Below are 20,878 nucleotides of genomic sequence, written 5' to 3'. Positions count from 1 at the left end.
TTAACGAATTTCTGTAGGGCTTAAAATTTTGATAGATATATAGATACAGACATGTATTTATGTATGTATGTAAATAAGTTTTTTAAAGCAAGCATTTCTCTCATGTGATGTTATCTGGTGAGACCCTTATCAAAAGTCCTTGGAGGAAAGTTCTTCCCTTTCTTACATGATGACATCTTCCTCAGGTCACCAGGAACACAGAGGGTGTATGTTGAACTCTCAAGCCACCAAGGCAGCCCCTTTTGGTTTAGGCATCTTCAGAGGATGCCAGAGACTCAAATGCTGAGATTAGAGTACCAAAGACTCACTGGTCAAACCAAGGAGGCTTGGTTACTCAATCTACTCTCGATAAAAACAACCATTTCCATTGGCCACAAGTCACAAGGATTCATTTGGAAACATGCAAGTTGGAATTCACTTTTATCAACCAATCTGAAGCCCTCCCCTGCTGAAATAAGCTCTCTCTTTTGTTTTGTTTTTTTGTTTTTGTTTTTGTTTTTTGGGGGTTTTTCTTGGTCATTTGACAAAGGAGACGTGGAATATGAGCAGGAGACAGAGAGACACAGGGAAAAGTCAAGGAACATCCCCAGGTAGGATGAATGACAAAAGTCATGGAGAGTCACATTCTTTCACAGCTCCATGGCTGCTGCCTCTGCAAAGGGAGACCCACATGGTGGGAGTGAGAGGTGGGACAAAGGACAATGGGGTTCCCAGGGGCAGGACTCAGGGGTCCTTCCCAAATCCTGCTTGGTGTTTTCTCTCCAGGACTGACACACGCACCCCACCCCTAACAACATCCCTGCCTCAACCAAGTGCCAGCTGTGGTTGCAAATTGGTAATTACCACCCTGAGGAAACCTGATCCACGCAGTGCAACGGGAGCGGGAGTTCCCCTGCAAGAAACCCCTTTGGTGGATCTCCTCGCAGAGGAGCACCTGGAGCCGCCTGACGAACAGGGAGGCTCCTGGAGAACAGATTCCCGGGCTGGCCTCCTCTCCGTGACTGGCGGGAATGCACCGCTGAGCCTTCCCAGAAGGTATCGGAGATGAGCCCCCCCGCTGGCCCTGGCCCAGTTACGGGGTGGGTCTGAGGCGTGACCCTCTCTTACCACCTTGGTCATGGTTGAGGCATAAATTAGAGACGACTTGAAATACAAATAAAACTCATTTCCACTATGGATCCCCTTATCAACAGCTTAAATGTTGAAATGCTTGAACTTGATTTTCAATCTTTCCCAGGAATTTTCACGAAATCTGAACACTCCAAAGCATCCACAGTGGCAAATGAACTCTGGGATGGCATGAGAAATGAGCAAAATTCTGAACTGAATACTTAATAAATGAAGCACTTGGCAAAAACAGGACATGAATTTGGACAGCAATCATTTTGGGGTTATCACCGATGTCAAGTTGAATCTATATATGTGTTCATATATTATATATATATCTTTCTTTAGAAATGCAACTTTACAGCTGATTTTTAAAAAGCTAATAGAAAAGTAGAAATTGGCAATTATTTTTACACGTTACCCCCCACCCCCAAATGAAGCCCTGTTAGGATGTAGCAATCATATGAAGACGAGGCTGTCAATTCCTCTATAAACTCTTTGGTTCTGTGGCTCGGGCGGGGATGTGTCACCAAGACCCCTGACCCTGACCCTCATTCCCCTTCCCTCCCCTGATGATGAGACTGAACACAGAAGAAACCTTAAGTCTAAGGGAAAAGCAAAGAACGTTCCAATGACAATACTATTCCCCCCTGCTCTGTGGAGCAGAGAAAAGAGAATCAATCGTTCACTATCCCAACATCTTAAACTTGGAGTTTATGGAACCTTCTGAGAGGTTCCATGTTGGGGTAGAAAGCCATAAAACAAAATTAAAGGGAAACAATAAAATCAAATAAATGACCCTTTCCTTTCGTTGCTCAGAAACAAAATTGATTACCTTTACACAGATCAATGGCGCTACTAGTGTGTTAGCCAGGCAAGAAGAGATAATGAACTGAAACAAAAGGTGTGAGAAATCCTCATCTTTGGTATTGTAGCTGTTGAGGTTTCTGTTGCTCTGTTCCATGTTCTTTTGAAAAACTGCATAGGCACAAATTAAAGACAATCTTCAACTTCAAGATTACCGCGTGAGTTGTCAAATGAAGCAGCAGTCGCTGAGGCTTTTCCTTACCTCCATTCTTGTCTCAACCCTTTCTTTAAAATCTGCTTCCAAAAAATGTCCCAAGAGGTCTGTTTGAACACAGTGTGTCTCGCTGTTTTTTTTGTTTATTTGTTTGTTTTTTGGCGTGCTTCTTTCTTGTTGATGGTGATTTTCACTGATTTACGTATTCATTTATTCATCTTAACGGGACAGTTTTGTTTGTTGCAGAAGTAGGTGCAGAAAAAGTTTCTTTGGTTTCGATTAAGTAATTCATAAAAAAGTCAGTCTCAAGTGTCTGTAAAGAATCATTGCAGCGTTTGGCTTGCTTTGAACACCCCCATGGTGCCCACCTGGGGCCGTTCACTGGTAAATATGCACATTGTGACCTTCGCAACCTCCCAGAGTTCTGTGGGCGCTCTCCTGCTTGCTGTTGGAAGGTGACAGCCAGAAACCACAGTGGTGTGGCAAAGCCACTCCCTGGTGGCTTGGCTAAATGTCCTTGGCATAGCCTGTCCACTCAGCCTGACAGTGAGCCAATTGCAAGAGCCGAATGCCATTTGGAGTTGCAGAGGTTTTTTGATTTCTAAAAGTAATCACAGTATTTTTAGGCTAGAAAATGGCAAGTAATAAATGTCTTTGGTTTGCAGTATTCTGCTTCTTTGGTGTGCTGTGTTTTCTCCAGTTTTATTCAGCTGTTTTGCTAGGATGACTCAAGAATGCAAAAGATTTAGGACTAGATGAGTAACATGTATGGTGGTTTGAATTTTTTTTTCCTTGCTAGAAAACACTGAAAACGTCCCTACCAATGGGATGGATGAGAGAACAACCCAAATCTGAAAGAGTGAGGATGCGTCCCGTGGTGGCCAGAATGCACAGTAGGAGGGACCAGGTGACTAATCATCAAGAAGGATACATTGATGATCTAAAAAAATCTAGATCTTTTTAAATGCTGCATTTGCTCCATGTACCGTAATAGTTAAGTTGGCCTCCTGAGTGTGCGTCTGCATTATGTACAAACAGAATTTGTAGCAAACTGCAAAATGTGCTTGAAGTCATATTCCCAATGATTCCCTAGTGACTTCACTATCGGTGTCTTGAAAATCCAGATGTGGCAAATCCAAAACCTTCCTTACTTCTCTATTTCTCTTCGTTGTGCTTGATACTTTGAGCTCAAGTGAACTGATTCGTTGTTTTGATGGATCCAAGACCATGTGAGATTTCCAGGAGGTAAAGAAAACTGTAAACTGGATCAACTTAAAGCTTTCAAAACCGTTCAATGAAAAGATGCCTGAGTTGGGAAAACAGGTCCTTGGATTTTTTTTTTTTTTAACTTCCATATTTAAAACTTGTGCTCAGTAATTATCACTCTGATGTTCTTCATGTTATGGCTGTGAACTCTGGTGTACTGTGGTGGAATGAGGCTAAGCGCTTGGAAAGCAAATGAGGTCATTCTGGTTGCTAGATTCTTCTCTTACTGTAGCATCTTGGGAGCCCAAACTCAGGCCGAATTCCCACCTTTACATCTGGGAACCAGGTCTGCAAGAGGTTGATAGGACCTGAAGTAGGACTGTTGACATTTTAAGCAATCCTGAGCTTGGCTGACACCACACTGAAATGAACTTGCTCCAGGAAGGCCCCATTTGGGCTTCTGAGATGCTTAGCATGCTCAGAGGACAATGTCCGGTTCAAAGAGATTCATTTTCAGCTTGCACTTGGACTCCGTAGCCATTAAAAACAAAACAAAAAAGAACACCTGGCCTATGATTACAGCTAGAAGTTTCTTTCCAAGAGAATTGTGCTTTCGAATCACCAGTGAAGGGCCCCAGCCAAGAATCCGGTGTCTTTTTCCTTTGTATTTTCTTCTGGAATCTGTTGTCCTCATCTGGAGGTGACGTGTGCCCAGCTGAGAGTCCTCCCGTCATGCTTTGGTACAGGTGCTGGCGCTGGACGAGGAGCCCCCTGTGCTCAGGTCGTCTTGCCACTTCTCTAGGCTGCGGCGCCGGGCGTTCATGAAGAAGTTGCTGACGGTGGTGAGCTCCAGGCCCAGCTGCTGGGAAATGGTGATCTGCATCTCTTTAGATGGGCGCTTGTTCTCCTTGAAGATGGCAAAGAGTGTTCGGCGTTGGAGGTCAGTGAACACCAGGCGGGATTTCTTCTGGGAATTGTTCCTGTCTTTGTTTGGTTCTTGCTCTTTGCGTTTGCACGCTGGAAGGGAAAGGGAGGAAGGACAGAGTCAGTGCTGGCACCTGAGAAGGTGATCCATTGAAAACATTGACCAAGTCGTACAAGGGGATGTAAACCGTTAAACTCTATTGTGCAAATTGCCCAGCTGTCAATAACCAGACTTGCCAGCTCATCTCGGGTGACAGGCGGCATCCGTGAGTGGGGGAAGGGAGAATGGAGACAACAGCAGGGCTGCTTCACTGGCTGGTTTGGAACCAATTGCTTTCTCCTTCAGCCGACCCCCAACCCCCGCGCCCCCCCCCCCCATTTTATCTCTGAAATCAGGTGCTCTGAAGGGAGCGAGGACTCCAGGTCCCCAGGGGAAGCCCGGTTAGGCAATTCCTCTTTCATATTCACTCTTGAGAATTGTTTACAGCTGATCCTAAATTACTTTTGGGAGTCAAAACTTAAAAGTGCATAATTTTTCAAAATCAAAGCTTCTACCCATGTGACTCAAAAAATTGTTAACAGAATGAAATTAGAAGTGACAGAATGATGGTATCATCCCAACCCAAATCCCCTTCTTCCAGACTTTTGAAAAATTAAGAGGGAAAGGCTGTGAAAACTTTGGTTCGGCCGACTCTCACTGGGCTAGTCTGAAGGGAAGGCAGCACAAGAAGGCCCGGCTTTCTTCATGGGCCAGATGCCAACCCACTCAGTCAGTGGAACTGGCGACAGCCAGGCCAACATCCATTTGGGAGGCCCAGAACAGAGACAGGGAGGGCACGCCACACCAACGGACCTGGCCCATTCTCGGTCACTGGGGTTTCATCCCTCCCATCACTTCCTTCTGACGGTAAGTGCAAACAAAGCCCTGGCGAGACAAACCTGTAAGCCATTTGGCAAATTCTCCAGGACAGCCATGCAGGGGGCACCTGAGGTGAACAGCCTGCGTGCCAGGGACAGAGCTGCTGTAGGCTTCTTACAGCAAACGTTACGGGCAGAGGATGCCAGAACTGGAGGGAAGGTGGGGGCGAGGGAAGGAGGGACAGGAGAGCAGGGAGCAATGCACGCCCACTCCCCTCATTCTGGAGACTCCTCATTCAGGGTTGGGTCCGAAGGGCAGAGATGGAGAAGCCCAGGGGGCTTGCTCTATAACCCCCCAACATCCTCCAATGCCTGAGCTGCACCACAGGCCCCATTCTGACTGGGCCAAACTGCCTACCTGGGTTTCCCTGTAGTGCCCTCTTGCTCTCAGGCGGATGATGAATGACAAAGCTCTGCCCTGCCTCTACACTCCGGACCACCCCTCCCCGCACTGCCCCCGCGCCCCCCCCACCTTCGCTTGGGGGTGGGGTCTCAAGTAGGTTGGTCATGACAAGTGTTCCAGCAACTCCCCTGTGTCCGTTTATTATCAAATGAAAGACAGCCAGCCGTTGTTTGGTGCTTCAGAGACATTTTCTGAGGAAAACGTTTTACTTCCTGTCCCTATTTTTACCCTCAATACAAAGCCACTGAAGGGGACTCAGGAACCGGGGGACCTTTGATGTCTGCCAGCCTGCTTAGACAGAAGCGGGGCCTGGAAAAAGCCCAGGGTGGCCTGAGAGGGTGCAAGTCCCGGGAGAGCGCCAGGCCCCTGCTCCTCTCGCAGCTCCTGCTGAGCGCTGGGGTTCGCTGCCCAGCACATGTGGGCCTTCCACCTCGGCTTCCCTTTCCGCAGAAACTCTCAGAGCTAAGAGGAGCCCCAAGGAACGGGTTTTTAACAGCAGATACTCAGACCAGCTGGATTAAAAAAAAAAAAGTCCTAGAGTTGTAGGAGTTTACAGACCATTTGGTCCAATCTTTCATGTTAGATACGAGAATGACACTCTAAGAGGTCACAGGATTTGCCCGACACTGTCCACAGCTGGTTAGTGACACTTCCTGAAAACCCAGATTCCCTCATTTCTGATCCAGTGCGGCTTTTTTTCCCCACTTGGCTATTCGAAGATATCTTTTGGGGCTTTAAGCCTTTGCATTTGCCATTCCTGGCCATCTGTTCTTCCCCGGGAAGACGCCTGGCAAAGGGATACCCTTAGTTTTGCTGCCCAGCTGCATGCCTGCAAGCTACCTAGGAAGGCATGAGTGGCTAAAAACAAGTATTTAACTCTGGGTAGAAACATCTGGCTGAAAACGGCGAAAGAGCCAGGTGCAGCCTCTCCTTACTTTCCACTCAAACTGTCTTAAAGACCTAGAACAGCAATTTTTTTCTTTGTAAAATGTTAAATTTAAATTTATTGGGGCAGCATTGGTTAATAGGATCTTATGGGTTTCAAGTGTACATTTCTATGATAGAAGACCTGTTTACTATACTGTATGCCCATCACCCGAAGTCAAACCATCTTCCTTCACAATATACGAGGTCCCCTCTCATTCCCACGCTCCCTCCCTCCACCCCCTTCCCTCTGGTAACCAGCATGCATGTCTATGAGTTTCAGTTTTATATCCCACATATGAGTAAAATTGTATGGTTCTTTTTCTGACTGACTTATTTCACTTCGCATAATCTCAAGATCCATCCATGTTTTGCCAATGGCAGTATTTCACCTTTTCATATGGCTGAGTAGTATTCCGTAGTATATATGTACCACATCTTCTTTATCTGATCCTCTACTGAATGATATTTCAGTTGTCTATATGTCTTGGCCACTGTGAATAATGCTGTAATGAACATAGGGGCACGTATGTCTTTGCAAGTAGCTGTTTTTGAGTTTTTGGGTAGATACCCAGGAAATGGATCGCTAGGTCTATGGTAACCCAATTCTCAATTTTTTGAGGAACCACCAGACTGTTTGCCATAGTGGCTGTACCAGTCTACATTTCCACCAGCTGTGTGAATGAGGGCTCCTTTTTCTCCGCAACCTCTCCAATACTTGTTATCATTTGTCTATGGGTATCAGCCATTCTAACAGGTGTGAGGGGGGAATCTCATTGTTTTCATTTGCATTTTCGTAATAGCTAGTGAGGTTGAGCATCTTTTCATGTATCTGCTGGACAGTTGTATGTTTTCTTGGGAGAAGTGTTTGTTTGGGTCCTCTGCCCATTTTTTAATTGGACTGTTTGCTTGGTGTTGAGTTTTTTATGAGTTCTTTATATATTTTGGATATTAACCCCTTGTCAGAGCTGCTGTTTGCGAATATCATTTCCCATTTGATTGGCTGACTTTTTGTTTTGTTGATGGTTTGTTTTGCTCTGCAGAAGCTTTTTAGTTTGGTATAATCCCATTCATTTATTTTAGTCTTTACTTCCATTGTATTTTACTTTCCTTTCATTCCTTTACATGACCTTTGGGGTCAAATTCATAAAATGCTCTCTATCACCAAGGTCCATAAATTTACTACCTATGCTTTCTTCTATGCAATTTCTTGTTTTAAATCTTATACCTAGGTCTTTGATCCATTCTGAATTAATTTTTGTACCTGGGGACAAACTGTAATCTAGTTTCATTCTTTTGCATATGGCTTTCTAATTTTCCCAGCACCATTTATTAAGGGGCTTTCTTTTCTCCATTTGTATTTTTGGCTTCTTTGTCAAAAATTACTTTCTTTTTAAAAATTGATTTTTAGAGAGAGAGAGAAACATAAATTTGTTATTTCACTTATTTATGCATTCATTGATTGTTTCTTGTATGTGCCCAGGATAGAATCTGCAACCTTGGCGAACTGGGACAATGCTCTAAACAACTGAGCTAGCAGGCCCGGGCTTGGTGCACATATGTTGAGAAGTATTATGTGTTATTGATGTAATATCCCCTTAATCATTATAAAATGTCTATCTTTGTCTCTTATTACCTTTGTTACCTTGAAATCTATTTTATCAGATATAAATATGATTACACCTGCTTTTTCTGTGGATACCATGTGCTTGGAAACACCCCAATAAACTTAATAAAATAAAATAAAAACTACAATGAGATATCACCTCATACTTCTTAGGATGGCTATCATTAAAAAAAAGAGACAAATGCTGTTTACTCCTATGGATGTTTGGGATGAGTAAATTAGCCACACAGGGCTGCTGGCCAACTCATGTTCTTGAGCTTTTAATTTTAACTATGTTCCAAGTAAGATGGAGTATATCTTCAGTTATTTTTCTTTTCATAAAAAGTATATAGGTATACTTTTTGAGTCATTAAAGAATTGAGACTGCCTTCCTATAGGAAATAGCACTTGAACTGCATAAATTCGAGCATTACAACTACAGTGTCAGTTTTGCTTTTAATTTCCTCCAAAATTATTTATTCCTCATTTCCCTGAAAGTCTGTAAATCTTGCTCATCTCTCACTATTTTGTTTTACTACTGAGAGTCTGCTTTCTTAATCATTTTCTGTTTCATAGAAGCCACCTCTTTTTGCATCATGCTGAGACACCAAATGATTCTCTAAAATGTTCTTTAAATTTCTACAGACATTTTCAGATAAATTTCTTCTAATTTCAGATGACTGTCTCTTTTTCTGTTCTCCATAATTTCCATGTTTCCTTTTGTCCTGTATATTCATTCTCAAATGAGAACGAATCAGTCAGGTCCGCTCTGGTCCAGAGAAGAGGTGTGTCTATTCCTCTCAGACCTGCACTCAATCACCAACTGATACAACTAACCCAGTGCCTACCATCTCAGGAGATTTCTTTTAACTTGGCCCTGCGGGAATGCTGTGGATTCTTCTCCAGCATTCACTGAGACCAGTCACAGATTGCTGACAAGCTAGCTAAATGGAGCATGTACGTCAATCCCTAATACACTAACACCAAAGCACTACACTCGCCCACTGCTCTCAGGAAACTGCACCTCCCAGGGTTGACCTATCATCACTGGTGTCCCTCTCCCACGCCCCCCCCCCATATTTTTGCCCAATTGTTGTCTGAGAGCTGCAGTGCTTGTTGGTAGGTGGAAGGGTATGGACAACACTCTGGCTGCTTCAAAAGGCATCACCTATCAAGCAAGTGATGGCTGTTTGCTTTGAACTTATGAACAGCTGGAGGACTCAGGTGCTATTTTCTTCAATCCAGTTTCACTGGCCTGTGTTTCAGTGGAAATTCCTCCAGAATGCCCCCAATATAGGTTGACTGCAATTCTACTTTTCAGTTTGGTGAATTTTATCTTTTATATTAGGTAGACAATTTTCAACCTTTTTCATCTCATGACACACACAGAGTAATAACAAATTCTTCAGCACACCTAAAGATATATATTTATTGCTGATCTGACAAAAAATAGGAATAATTTTGATTCATTCACACTGGACAGCTATTGTTGTGTTGGTTGTTGTCATTTTGTTGTTTGACAGACTAAGAGAAAAGGGGTCAGTGCCCCTGACTGAATAGTCATGTATTGCACATTTTAAAAATGCTTGTGGTGCACCGGTTGAAAACCGCTGTTCTAGGATGTCAGAGGAATGGCGCTGTGAGAGATCCTCTTGGTGTCTTCCCCTGAAATTTCAACAAGTTGATCAGCTACAACCCACTAAGACATTCTGTGCTCAACCTATGGGCACGCCTGAGGGATCCATGCACTGAATCATCTAAAGGTGAGCAAGTGAGGACAGGGGTGGTGAGGAGGGAGGAGAGCTGAGCCTGGCCATGGATGCAGCCCTGCAGCCAGGAGCTCATGGCAGCCTCAACTGGACAGTGGAGGAAGCTGGCAGTGGCTGGCGCTTCCTTCAGCTGGGAGGAGCAGAGAGACTTGGTATGCATTCCTATAGGAGTGAGCAGTGCAAACTGTGGATGAGCCCAGAAACCTGGGCAAGGACATAGCTCAGGGGTTCTGCCACAGCTGTTGGGGTGGTTGGCATTCCAGTCAAGGAAAGAAAGCCACAGAGCTCTGCCACCCCACAGACTCCCAAAACTCGTCTCCAGTTGCCCTTGGTGTTGGGTTGCAGAGCACATTATCTGCTAACCCAAGAACTATTACTACAGAATCACTATTTCCCTTGAGTAAAGGGTGCTCTCTGTGACTTATCCCCAGTTGGGGCACATAGTGGGGCCCGGGGGGGGGTCTGAGATCACCATTTCTCTGAGAGCAGAAAACAAAGAAGGTGGCGAGATTGCCCCAGACAGCCACATCCCCAAGCATCAGGGCTATACTGATGGCTGAGAAGGTCAACTTTGGGATTTCACAGAGCTAAAATAACTAGTGATTCAGCATCACCTACTGGGAAATAGAAAAAGACCTCTTTGGGCCGCTAATACATAGATGCCTGGACAGAAAAGAAACCTCAAATACTATGAATAACTAAGGTAGCAAGGCCTCTCAGAGAGAAATGAAAAATCTCCAGAAAGCAAACTTGAACACATGGAAATATGTGATATAAATGATAGAGAATTCAAGATTGTAGTTTTGAAAATACTCAATGAGATGTAAGAAAATACAGACAAGCAATTTAATGCACTCAGAAAACAAATTAATGGACAAAACAAGTACTTTACCAAAGAGACTGAAACTTTAAAAATAACCAAACAGAAATCCAGGAGATAAAGAATTCAATAAAGGAAATCAGGAATGAACTTGAAGGCATAAGAAATAGAGCCAATCCAGGTGGGTGAAAGAATTAGTGATATCAAAGGTAGAACCTAGAAACAACACCAAGGGAAGGAGAGAGAACTTGAACATAACAAACAAGCAAACAAACAAATAAATGCACTCTAGGAGAATTATCTGACTCCATCAGAAAAAGCAATATAAGAATAATAAGCATACCAGAAGAAGAAAACAGGAAACAGAGAGCCTATACAAACAAATAATGGATGAGGACTTCCCAAACCTATGGAAAGAAATAGGTCCTTGAATCAAAGAAGCAAACAGAACATCTAGTTACCGCAATCCAAAGAGGTGTTCTCCAAGGCACACTGTATTAAAACTGTCAAAAATTAATGACAAAGAATTCTCAAAGCAGCCAGGGGAAGGAGGAAATGACCTATAAAGGAAAGTCCATCAGGTTATCATCGGACTTCTCAGCAGAAACTCTTCAAGCCAGAAGAGAGTAGAACCAAATATTCTAACTACTGAAAGAGAGAAATTACCAGCCAAAAATAATATATCCAGCAAACTTATCTTTAAATATGAAGGAGAAATAAAGACTTTTGCAGACATATAGAAGCCGAGGTAATTTATTACCAGAAGGCCTCCATTGCAGGAAACACTCAAGGGGGTTATTCTGCCTGAAACAAAGAACAAAAGGTCACGACACTATGAGTAAGATCACCAACAAACTTATAGGATAAGCAGGTATAACTTTTGACAACAAAAACATAAATGGCAGGAAAGGTCTGAATCTGAAAAGGAGAATGGAGATCAGATGCATTCAAAAGAAAAATGCTACAGTATTTATGAAACTTTCTTTTTCATAAACCTAATGGTAACCACAAATAAAACCCCCCAAACTGAGGCACATAGCTCCAAAAAGGAAACAGGAAAGGTGGAATACCACCAAACAAAAACAATAGGCAGGAACACTAAAGAAAAGCACTGAGGCATAGAGCTATCAGAAAACAAAGGAAAAAATGGCTGTGGAAAATCCTCACATATCAATAATTATCCTAAATGTAAGTGGACTGAATTCACCAATAAAGAGGCACAGGGTAGCAGATTAGATTAAAAAAAAAAAGACCCAACCAAATGCTGCCTTCAGGAGACACATCAAAGTTGCAAAGACAAAGGTGAATTCAAAGTGAAAGGATAGAAAATTAATCTCCAAGCAAATAACATCCACAGTAAAGCAGATGTAGCTATACTTATATCTGACAAACTATACTTCAAGGTAACAAGAGACATAGATGGACATTTTATAATGGTAAAGGGGACACTACATCAAGAAAACATAATACTTCTTAATATACAGATACTCAGTCAGGGAATACCAAACTATATAAAGTGACTACTCACAGAATTAAAGGAGAAACAGACCAAAATGCAGTCATAGCTGGGGACCTGAATACTTCTTTGACAGCTCTAGACAGAGCATCCAAACAGAAAATCAATAAAGAAACATCAGCCTTAAATGACACATTATACCAAATGGATATTGACATTTACAGAGCCTTTCATCCCAGAACATCAGGTTACACATTCTTTTCCAGTGAACATGGAACATTCTCAAGGATAGACCATATGCTGGGTCACAAAACTAGCCTCAAGAAATTTAAGAAGATTGAAATCCTACCAAGCATATTCTCTGACCACATGTTTAGAAATTAAAAATCAACTGCAAAAAGTAAAGAAACACACAAATATGTGGAGATTAAATAAAACACTGCTAAAAAAGGACTGGGTCAAAGAAGAAATAAAAGGTGAAATCAAAAGATATTTAGAGACCAATAAGAATGATAAAACTCCTGGGTTGCAGCAAAAGCAGTAATAAGAGGGAAATTTATATCATTACAGGCCTATCTAAAGAAGCAAGAGACGTCCCAAGTAAACAACCTAACATCACGTCTTAAAAATTAGAAAAAGAAGAACAAAAGTAGCCCAAAGTCAGCAGAAGAAAGGAAATAATAAAATTAGAGTGGAACTGAATGAAATAAAGAACAAAAGGACTATACAAAAATTAATACAACAAAGAGCTGGTTCTTTAAAAAGATTAATGAAATTGACAAACCCGTCTAGAATCACTCAGAGAAACTAAGAAGACTCGTGTAAACAAAGTCAGAAATGACAGAGAAGTTACAGCAGACATCAGAGATATACAAAATACTGTACTAGAATACTATGAAAGACTATATGTTACCACATTCAACAACCTAGAAGATATGGATAAGTTCCTAGAAATATATAACCTTTCTAGACTAAATCATGAGGAACTGAAAAATCTAAACAGACTGATTAACAGTGAGGAGATTGAAACAACAATCAAACACCTCTATAAAAAGAAAAGCTCAGGACCAGATGGCTTCACTAGTGAATTCTACTAAACATTCCAAGTAGATTTGATATTTTTCCTTCTCAAACTCTTCCAAAAAACTGAAGAAGAGGCAATACTTCCTAACACATTTTATGAGGCCTATATAAGTCTGATATTAAAACCTGGCAAGGATAACAAACATAAAAAGAAAGCTACAGACCAATATCTCTGATGAATAAAGATGTAAAAAATCCTAAAAAAATACTAACAAATCAAATACAACAATACATTTAAAAAAATACATCACGATTGAATGGGGTTCATTCTAGGGGCACAAGGACGGTTCAACATATGCAAATTGGTCAATGCAAAACATCACATTAACAAAACAAAGGATAAAAATCTTATGATCTTATCAATAGATACAGGAAAAGCATTTGATAAGCTACAACATTCATTTATGGTAAAAAACCATAAAATAAAAAGGGTATAGATGCAAAGTACCTCAATATAATAAAGGCCATATATGACAAACCCTCAGCTCATGTCATACTCAATGATGAAAAACTGAAAACTTTCTTCTAAAATCAGGAACAAGACAAGGATGTCCACTCTCACCTCTCTTATTCAACATAGTTCTGGAAGTCCTAGCCAGAGCAATCAGGCAAGAGAAAGAAATAAAAGGCATCCAAATTGGGAATAAAGAAGTAAAAGTGTCATTTTTTGCAGATGACATGATTTTTTTACATATATACACATATATATGTGTATATATGTATATATACACATATATATATATAACCCTAAAGACTCCACCAAAAAAAAACCTATTAGAAACAATAAACAAATACAGTAAAGTTGCCAGATACAAAATCAATGTACAAAAATGCACTGTATTCCTATATACTAACAATGAAATATCAGAAAAAGAAAGGAAAATAATTCCTTTTGCAATTGCAACCAAAAGAATAAAATATTTAGGAATAAATTTAACAAAGGATGTGAAGGACCTATATAATGAAAAGTACAAAGCATTATTCAAAGAGATTGAAAAAGACACAATGAAATGAAAAGGTATTCCACGTTCATGGATGGGAAAAATCAACATAGTTAAAATTTCCATATTACTGAAAACAATATACAGATTTAATGCAATCCACATTAAAATCCCAATGTCATTTTTTAAAAGAAAGAGGTTACAAAAGTCGGCAGATTTGTATGGAACCACAAAAGACCCCGTGAGCCAAAGCAATCCTGAGAAAAAAAGAACCAAGCCAGAGGTATTACAGTCTGATTTCAAATTATACTACAGAGCTATGATAATCAAAACAGCATGGTATTGACAGAAACATACACACACATACACATCAATGGAATAGAATTGAGAGCCCAGAAATAAAACCACATGTATATGGGCATAGTTTTCTTAGATTTCACTTATTTTTAGAGAGAGGAGAAAGGAAGGAGAGAGAGAAACATCAATGTTATAAAGAAACATCAATTGCCTCTTGTACATGCCCTGACCAGGGATCTAAATGCAAGACAAGCATGTGCCCTGACCAGGAATTGAACCTGCAACCTTTCACTTTGTGGGACGATGCCCAACCAACTGAGCCACACAGGTCAGGGCCTATACAGACAAATAATTTTTGACAAGGCACCAAAAACAAACAATGGAGAAAAGAAAGCTCTTCAATAAATGGTGCTGGGAAAATTGGAAAGCCACATGCAAAAGAATGAAACTAGACCACAGTTTATCCCAAAGTACAAAAATTAATCAAAATGGATCAATAACCTCAATATAAGACCTGAAATAATAAATTACATAAAAGAAAATATAGGTAATAAGCTTATGGACCTTGGTTGTAGAGAACATTTTATGAATTTGACCCCAAAGGCAAGAGAAGTAAAGACAAAAATAAATGAATGGGACTATACCAAGCTAAAAAGGTTTTGCACAGAAAAACTGTCAACAAAACAAAAAGTCAACCAATCAAGTGGGAAATGATACTTGTAGACAGCAGCTCTGACAAGGGGTTAATACCCAAAATATATAAAGAACTCATAAAACTCAACACCAAAGAAACAAACAATCCAATTAAAAAATGGGCAGAGGACCTGAACAGACACCTTTCCCAAGAAGACATACCAATGACCAACAGATATGTGAAAAAATGCTCGACTTCACTAGCTATTAGGAAAATACAAATCAAAATTATAATGAGGAACCATCTCACATCTGTTGGAATGGCTGTTATCAACAAGACATGTAATGACAAATGTTGGAGAAGTAGTGGAGAAAAAGGAATCCTCATTCATGGCTGGTGAAATGTAGACTGGTACAGCCACTATGGAAGACAGTATGGCTGTTCAACAGCAGCTCTTTGGAAACGTGACCCCAGTGAAGCTGTAGAGAGGTAGAGGGGTTGGTGCCTCCTTCTGCAACAGGATCTCAATGGTGTTTAAAACAAATAACTCATGTTTTTCATCATTATGTGAACAATATAGTTTGAAAAAAAGAGTTTCCGCTGGAGAAATATCTCTGTCTTGCAGAGTTTAACACCAGATTCACAAGTCCAGTCAGATGAAAAATAAAAACAATAATGTCTACAAGAAAAAACTAGAAGGAAATATTTCAAAGTGTTACATTTCAGGTGATGCCTGAGAGGACCACTATTTTTCAATATTAGGCTGGAAAGGTAGTCACTGCAATAAAATAAGAAAAAACAAGAAGTAAAAATTTAGAAAGGAATGAACATAATAGATAAAATGACAAAAGCTGACAAGAGCTGAGTGTTTGTTATTTGACAGGCACTGTTCTAAGTGTATGAACTTATTTAATTTTTATAATCAGCCTATGAAGTGGTTTATAATTAATGATACTGAGTCACAGAGGATGAAGCAAATTATTTGAGGTTATGTATTAAGTAATGAAGCTAGGATTCAAACTCAGGTAGTCTGATTCCAGTTTCCTTGAACCTAACAGCTACACTATTCTGCTTCTCCAGGCAGAAATAACTCTCATAATTATAAGTTAATAGGCTTTTTTAATCTAGAAAACCCAAGAATTTCAATATTCAAGTTGTTAGAACAAATAATAAAGTTCAGTAAGGTAGTCAGTTATAAGATGAACATACAAAAATCAATATTGATTGTGTATGCATAGAAAATCTAAGATAATACACAGATTAACTACTAGAATTAATACAAGAATTTAGACCCTGGCTGGTGTGGCTCAGTTGGTTGGAGCATCATCCCGAAACCAGAGTTGTGGGTTCAATTCTCAGACTGGGTGCGTATGATCCCCATCCAGGTGCATATGAGAAGCAACCAACTGATGCTTCTCTCTCACATTAATGTTTCTCTCCCTTTCTCCTTTCTCTCTGTAAAAGAAGCAATGAAAACAATGTCCTCGAGTGAGGATAAGAAAATTTTTTAAAGAATTTAGCAAGATTCCTAGACTCTCTATCAGTATACAACAATCAATTGTGTTTCTACATAATAAAACAAACAAAATGAAAAAGATACTATTTATAGCAGGATCAAAAATCAAGTACAAAGAAATAAATCTAACAAGAGTTATGCAAGACTCAGAAAAAAACTATAAACTTTGTTAGAGAAATTCATGAATACCTAAATCAAAGGATTAAAAGACTTAATATTATAAAGACTTTAAGTCTCTACATATTGATCTATAGATTTGATCAATTCTCTAATGACAATCCCTGCAGATTTCTCTTCTTCCCTCCCTTTCTTCTTCCCATTCAGTTTTGGGGATTTGACAAACTGATTCTAAAATCTATATGAGAATGCAAAAAAAAAAAAAAAAAAAAAGAAAGAATAGCCAAGCCATTCTTTTTAAAAAAAAAACCCTCACCAGAGGCTATGCTTTTTTGTTGATTTTAGAGAGAGAAAAAAGGGAAGGGGGTTGGGAGGAGGGAAGGGAGAGAGGAGAGAGAGAGAGAGATGTGAGAGAGATGTGAGAGAGAAACATCAATTGGTTGCCTCCTGTGCTCACCCTGACCGGGGATCAAACCTGCAACCTTTGGGTGTGCGGGGTGATGCTCCAACCAACTGAGCCACTCTGCCAGGGCATTAAGCTATTTGTGATGAAGACAACAAGATGGGGAGGACTTGCTATATCAACTATCAAGACCTTCAATAAGACTATAATGATGTAGTACTGGAAAAAGAATATACAATAGACCCGTGGAACACAACTATACACATACAGACACTTCATTCAGTGACAAGACTGGTATTGCAGAATATGAGAAAGGTGTGTTACTTCCAATAACGGAGCTGGGATAACTGGATAGACAGTGGGTGGGGCTCAGTCCTTGACCCCTATTTCATGCCATACACAGAAAATAAGTTCTGCATGTGTCACAGACCTTAGTGTGAATGGCAAAACAACATTTTTAGAAAACAATATAGGGTGATATCTTCATAATCATGGGAAACATTTCTTAAGACTGCAAAAGTACTGACCCAAAGGTTATATATTAGAACACATTAAAGTTAAGAGCTTCTGTTTATCAAAAGACATGAATAAGAGAGTAAAAGGGAAAAAAGAGAAAATGTAAAAGCAGAGCTGCAAATATTTGCAACACACATGACTGATAAAGGGCCTGCATCTGGAATATATAAAATGTCTTGGAAATCAATAAGAAAGAGTCAGACATCCTGATGTAAGAACAGGCAGATCTGAACAGGCACTTCAAAGAAGAAATCCAAATTTCCAATAATTATATAAAAAGACACTTAAGTCCTGGCCACGTAGCTCAGTTGGTCAGAGCATCATTCCATACGTCCATAGGTTGCCAGTTTGGTCCTGGCTGCTATGACTCTGGGTTGGGCATCGTCCCGCAAGCTGAGAGGTCACCAGTTTGATTCCCAATTCAGGGCACATCCCTGGGTTTCAGGTGGGTCCCCAGCTGGGGGCATGTGGGAGGCAGCCAATTGATGTTTCTCTCCAGTATTCCAACATTGGTGTTTCTCCCTTTCTTTCTCCCTCCCTCACCCTCTCTCTCTAAAAGTAAAATCTTTAGAGTATTATATATACATATATAAAAATAAAAATACATAAATATATATATGTTGCCGGTTTCATTCCCATCAGGGCACATGCCTAGATTGCGTACGAGAGGTACTCTGACTGATGTTTCTCTCTCCAGTGGATATTTCTCTCTCTCTCTCTCTCTCTCTCTCTCAAATCAATGGAAACATGTCCTTGGGTGATGATAAAAAATAAAATAAAGATGCTTAAAATTATTAGTAATCCAGGAATTACAAGTTTAACACATTACACATCCACCAAAATGGCTTAAATGTTAAAGTCTCTTAATACCAAGTGCTGGCAAGGAAATGAAAATTCTCCTAGGCTGCCAGTGGGAGTGGAAATTGGTACAACAGGTTAGAAAACTGTTAGGCAGTATCCGCTATGGTTGGAGATATGCACGCCCAAGTTCTCCCTAGACAGACTGCCCCGTTGCAGATGCTGTCACGGGCTGCCACCCTCGCCTGGCCTTCACCACCGCAATGCTTGTCAGCCCGCTGCCAACTGCCGGCACCCTCCTCTCGTTGCCTAAGGGTTTCCTCTGGTTGCCAGAGCCTGCTCTGTGCATACGCAGGGCAGGCTAGAAGGGCTGCAGAACCTCCCAGGAGCTTCCCCAATCAGCAGATGGTGGGAGTTGCCAGATGAAACCGCAACACCCTTGTTCTCCAGGTGGAAGAATGCTGAGACGTTTTCCAATTTCCCACGGTAGAAATGTACTTGATGAAGCAGCTATTACTGGGTTTCTTCCCTTCTGTTTTTTTGTTTGTTTGTTTGTTTTCTTTGTAGAACAGTGTCCTTTTAGTATCCAATCTGCTTTTCATTGTGTAAAACCATACTTGCCCTGACCAGGGATTTTATCTGCAGCCTAGGTATGTGCCCTGCTGGGGAACAGAACTCCTAACCTTTTCGTGTACCGGACGATGCTCCCACCCATGGAGCCACACTGTCCCGGTCTTCCCTTCTCTGTCTTATTTTCCTACTCCTTTACCAGTGCTTTTTGGGATTGCCTTTCAAATATACTACCTGTACTTGAATTCTTAAGAAATATATATTTATGTACATTAGAACACATGTTCAAGAATGTTCAGAGCAGCTCTGGTTGTAACAATACTAGAAACAACTGAAGTGCCCATCAACAGAAAAATGGGTAGACTGTGGCATATTAATTTAATGTAATACTATATAGCTATGAAAGAGTGAATCACTACTACACGCAACAACATGAAGAGAAAAATAAAGCCAGACACAAAGACAGACATACAGAGTGAATCCATTTATATGAAGTTTAAAAAAAGCCAACAAAACTAAACTAGTAGTTATGAGTACTTACTTCAGTGCTAAGAACTTCGAAACAAAGCCAAGAGGCGATTATAATAAAAGGCAGAGTATTGCTTACCTCTCTGGTTGAGGGAGGGTTTTTTGATAAGAAAGCGGAATGTGGAGGACTTCTAGAGTGCGGGCAATATTCAGTTTGCTTTACAAGAGTTAATTAAGCAATCCTTTTATGTTTCATGCACTCCCCATAAGCATGTTTTCTTTTATTTTAACACACTTTAAAAACCTGTAGCTTTCCTATACACCAAAAGTAACCTATCAGAAAATGCAACAGAAGAAAAATTCACAGAAAAACCATTACCTAGGAATAACTCAAAAAAAAAAAAAATGGAAAGACCAAAACTATGACTTTTCTTTCATTACGGAGGATATAAAGATTTTTTTCTATTTTCCAGTTTTTAAAATTAAGCACGCATTAAAATATCAATGACAAATAATCCTTTAAAAACAAAGTGTGATAAAATACACATAAGATTTACCATCTTAATCATCTAAAAAAATTTAAATTTATTGACAGAAAGAGAGAGAGAGATTGATTTATTGTTCCACTTATCCATGCATTCATTGGTTGATTTTTGTATGTGCCCTGACTGGGGATCAAACCTGCAACTTTGACATATTTGGATGACTCTAACCAAGTGAGCTACCCAGCCAAGGCCATCCTAACCATATTTACGTGTACAGTTCAATAGTGTTAAATATATTCACATTGTTGGGCAAAGAATATACAGAACTTTTTCAGTTTGTAAAACAGGTAACTGTATCCATTGAACAACAACTCTCCATCCCACCTCTCCCCAGCCCCTGGCAAAAACCACCATTCTGCTTTCTGTTTTTATGAATTTCACTATGCTAGCCACCTCATAAAATTAAAATCACACAGGATATGCATATTTTTTTGTGGCTGGCTTATTTCACTTAGCACAATGTCTTCAAGGTTCATCCATGTGGTAGCCTGTGTCAGAATTTACCTCCTTTTAAAGGCTAAATAATATCCCATTTTATGTATATACTCCATTTTGTTTATTCATCCACTGATAAACACTTGGGTTGTTTCCACCTTATGACTACCATGACGAACGCTGCTATGGACATGGGTGTGCAAATAGCTCTTTGAGCTCTTGCTTTCAATGATTTGAAATATATACCCAGAAAAAAATTAAATATATACCCAGAAGTGGTATTTTTGGATCTTATAGTAATTCTCTTTTAAATATTTTGAGGAACTGCCATATTCTCATGGCAGCTGCACCATTTTACATTCCCACCAACAGTGCACAAGGTTTCCAGTTTCTCCACATCC

At 40.3% G+C, this 20,878-nt stretch overlaps 1 protein-coding gene across 1 annotated transcript in view; it reads right to left on the bottom strand.

The window, feature by feature from the left end:
- Nucleotides 1-539: 539 nt before the first annotated feature.
- The window catches only part of ONECUT2 (one cut homeobox 2), a 43,017-nt gene continuing 22,678 nt past the window's right edge, over nt 540-20,878 (bottom strand). The window contains exon 2 of the mRNA XM_054583719.1: nt 540-4,351. Coding sequence (XP_054439694.1) covers nt 4,065-4,351 — 287 coding nt within the window. The 3' untranslated portion in view covers nt 540-4,064. The remainder of the gene's footprint in view (nt 4,352-20,878) is intronic.

Source organism: Pteronotus mesoamericanus, unplaced genomic scaffold (genome assembly GCF_021234165.1).
Source record: "Pteronotus mesoamericanus isolate MK-2021 breed Mesoamerican mustached bat unplaced genomic scaffold, CSHL_Meso_final contig_74, whole genome shotgun sequence".
Classification (NCBI taxonomy): domain Eukaryota; kingdom Metazoa; phylum Chordata; class Mammalia; order Chiroptera; family Mormoopidae; genus Pteronotus; species Pteronotus mesoamericanus.
This window is presented reverse-complemented; position numbering and strand designations above follow the sequence as displayed.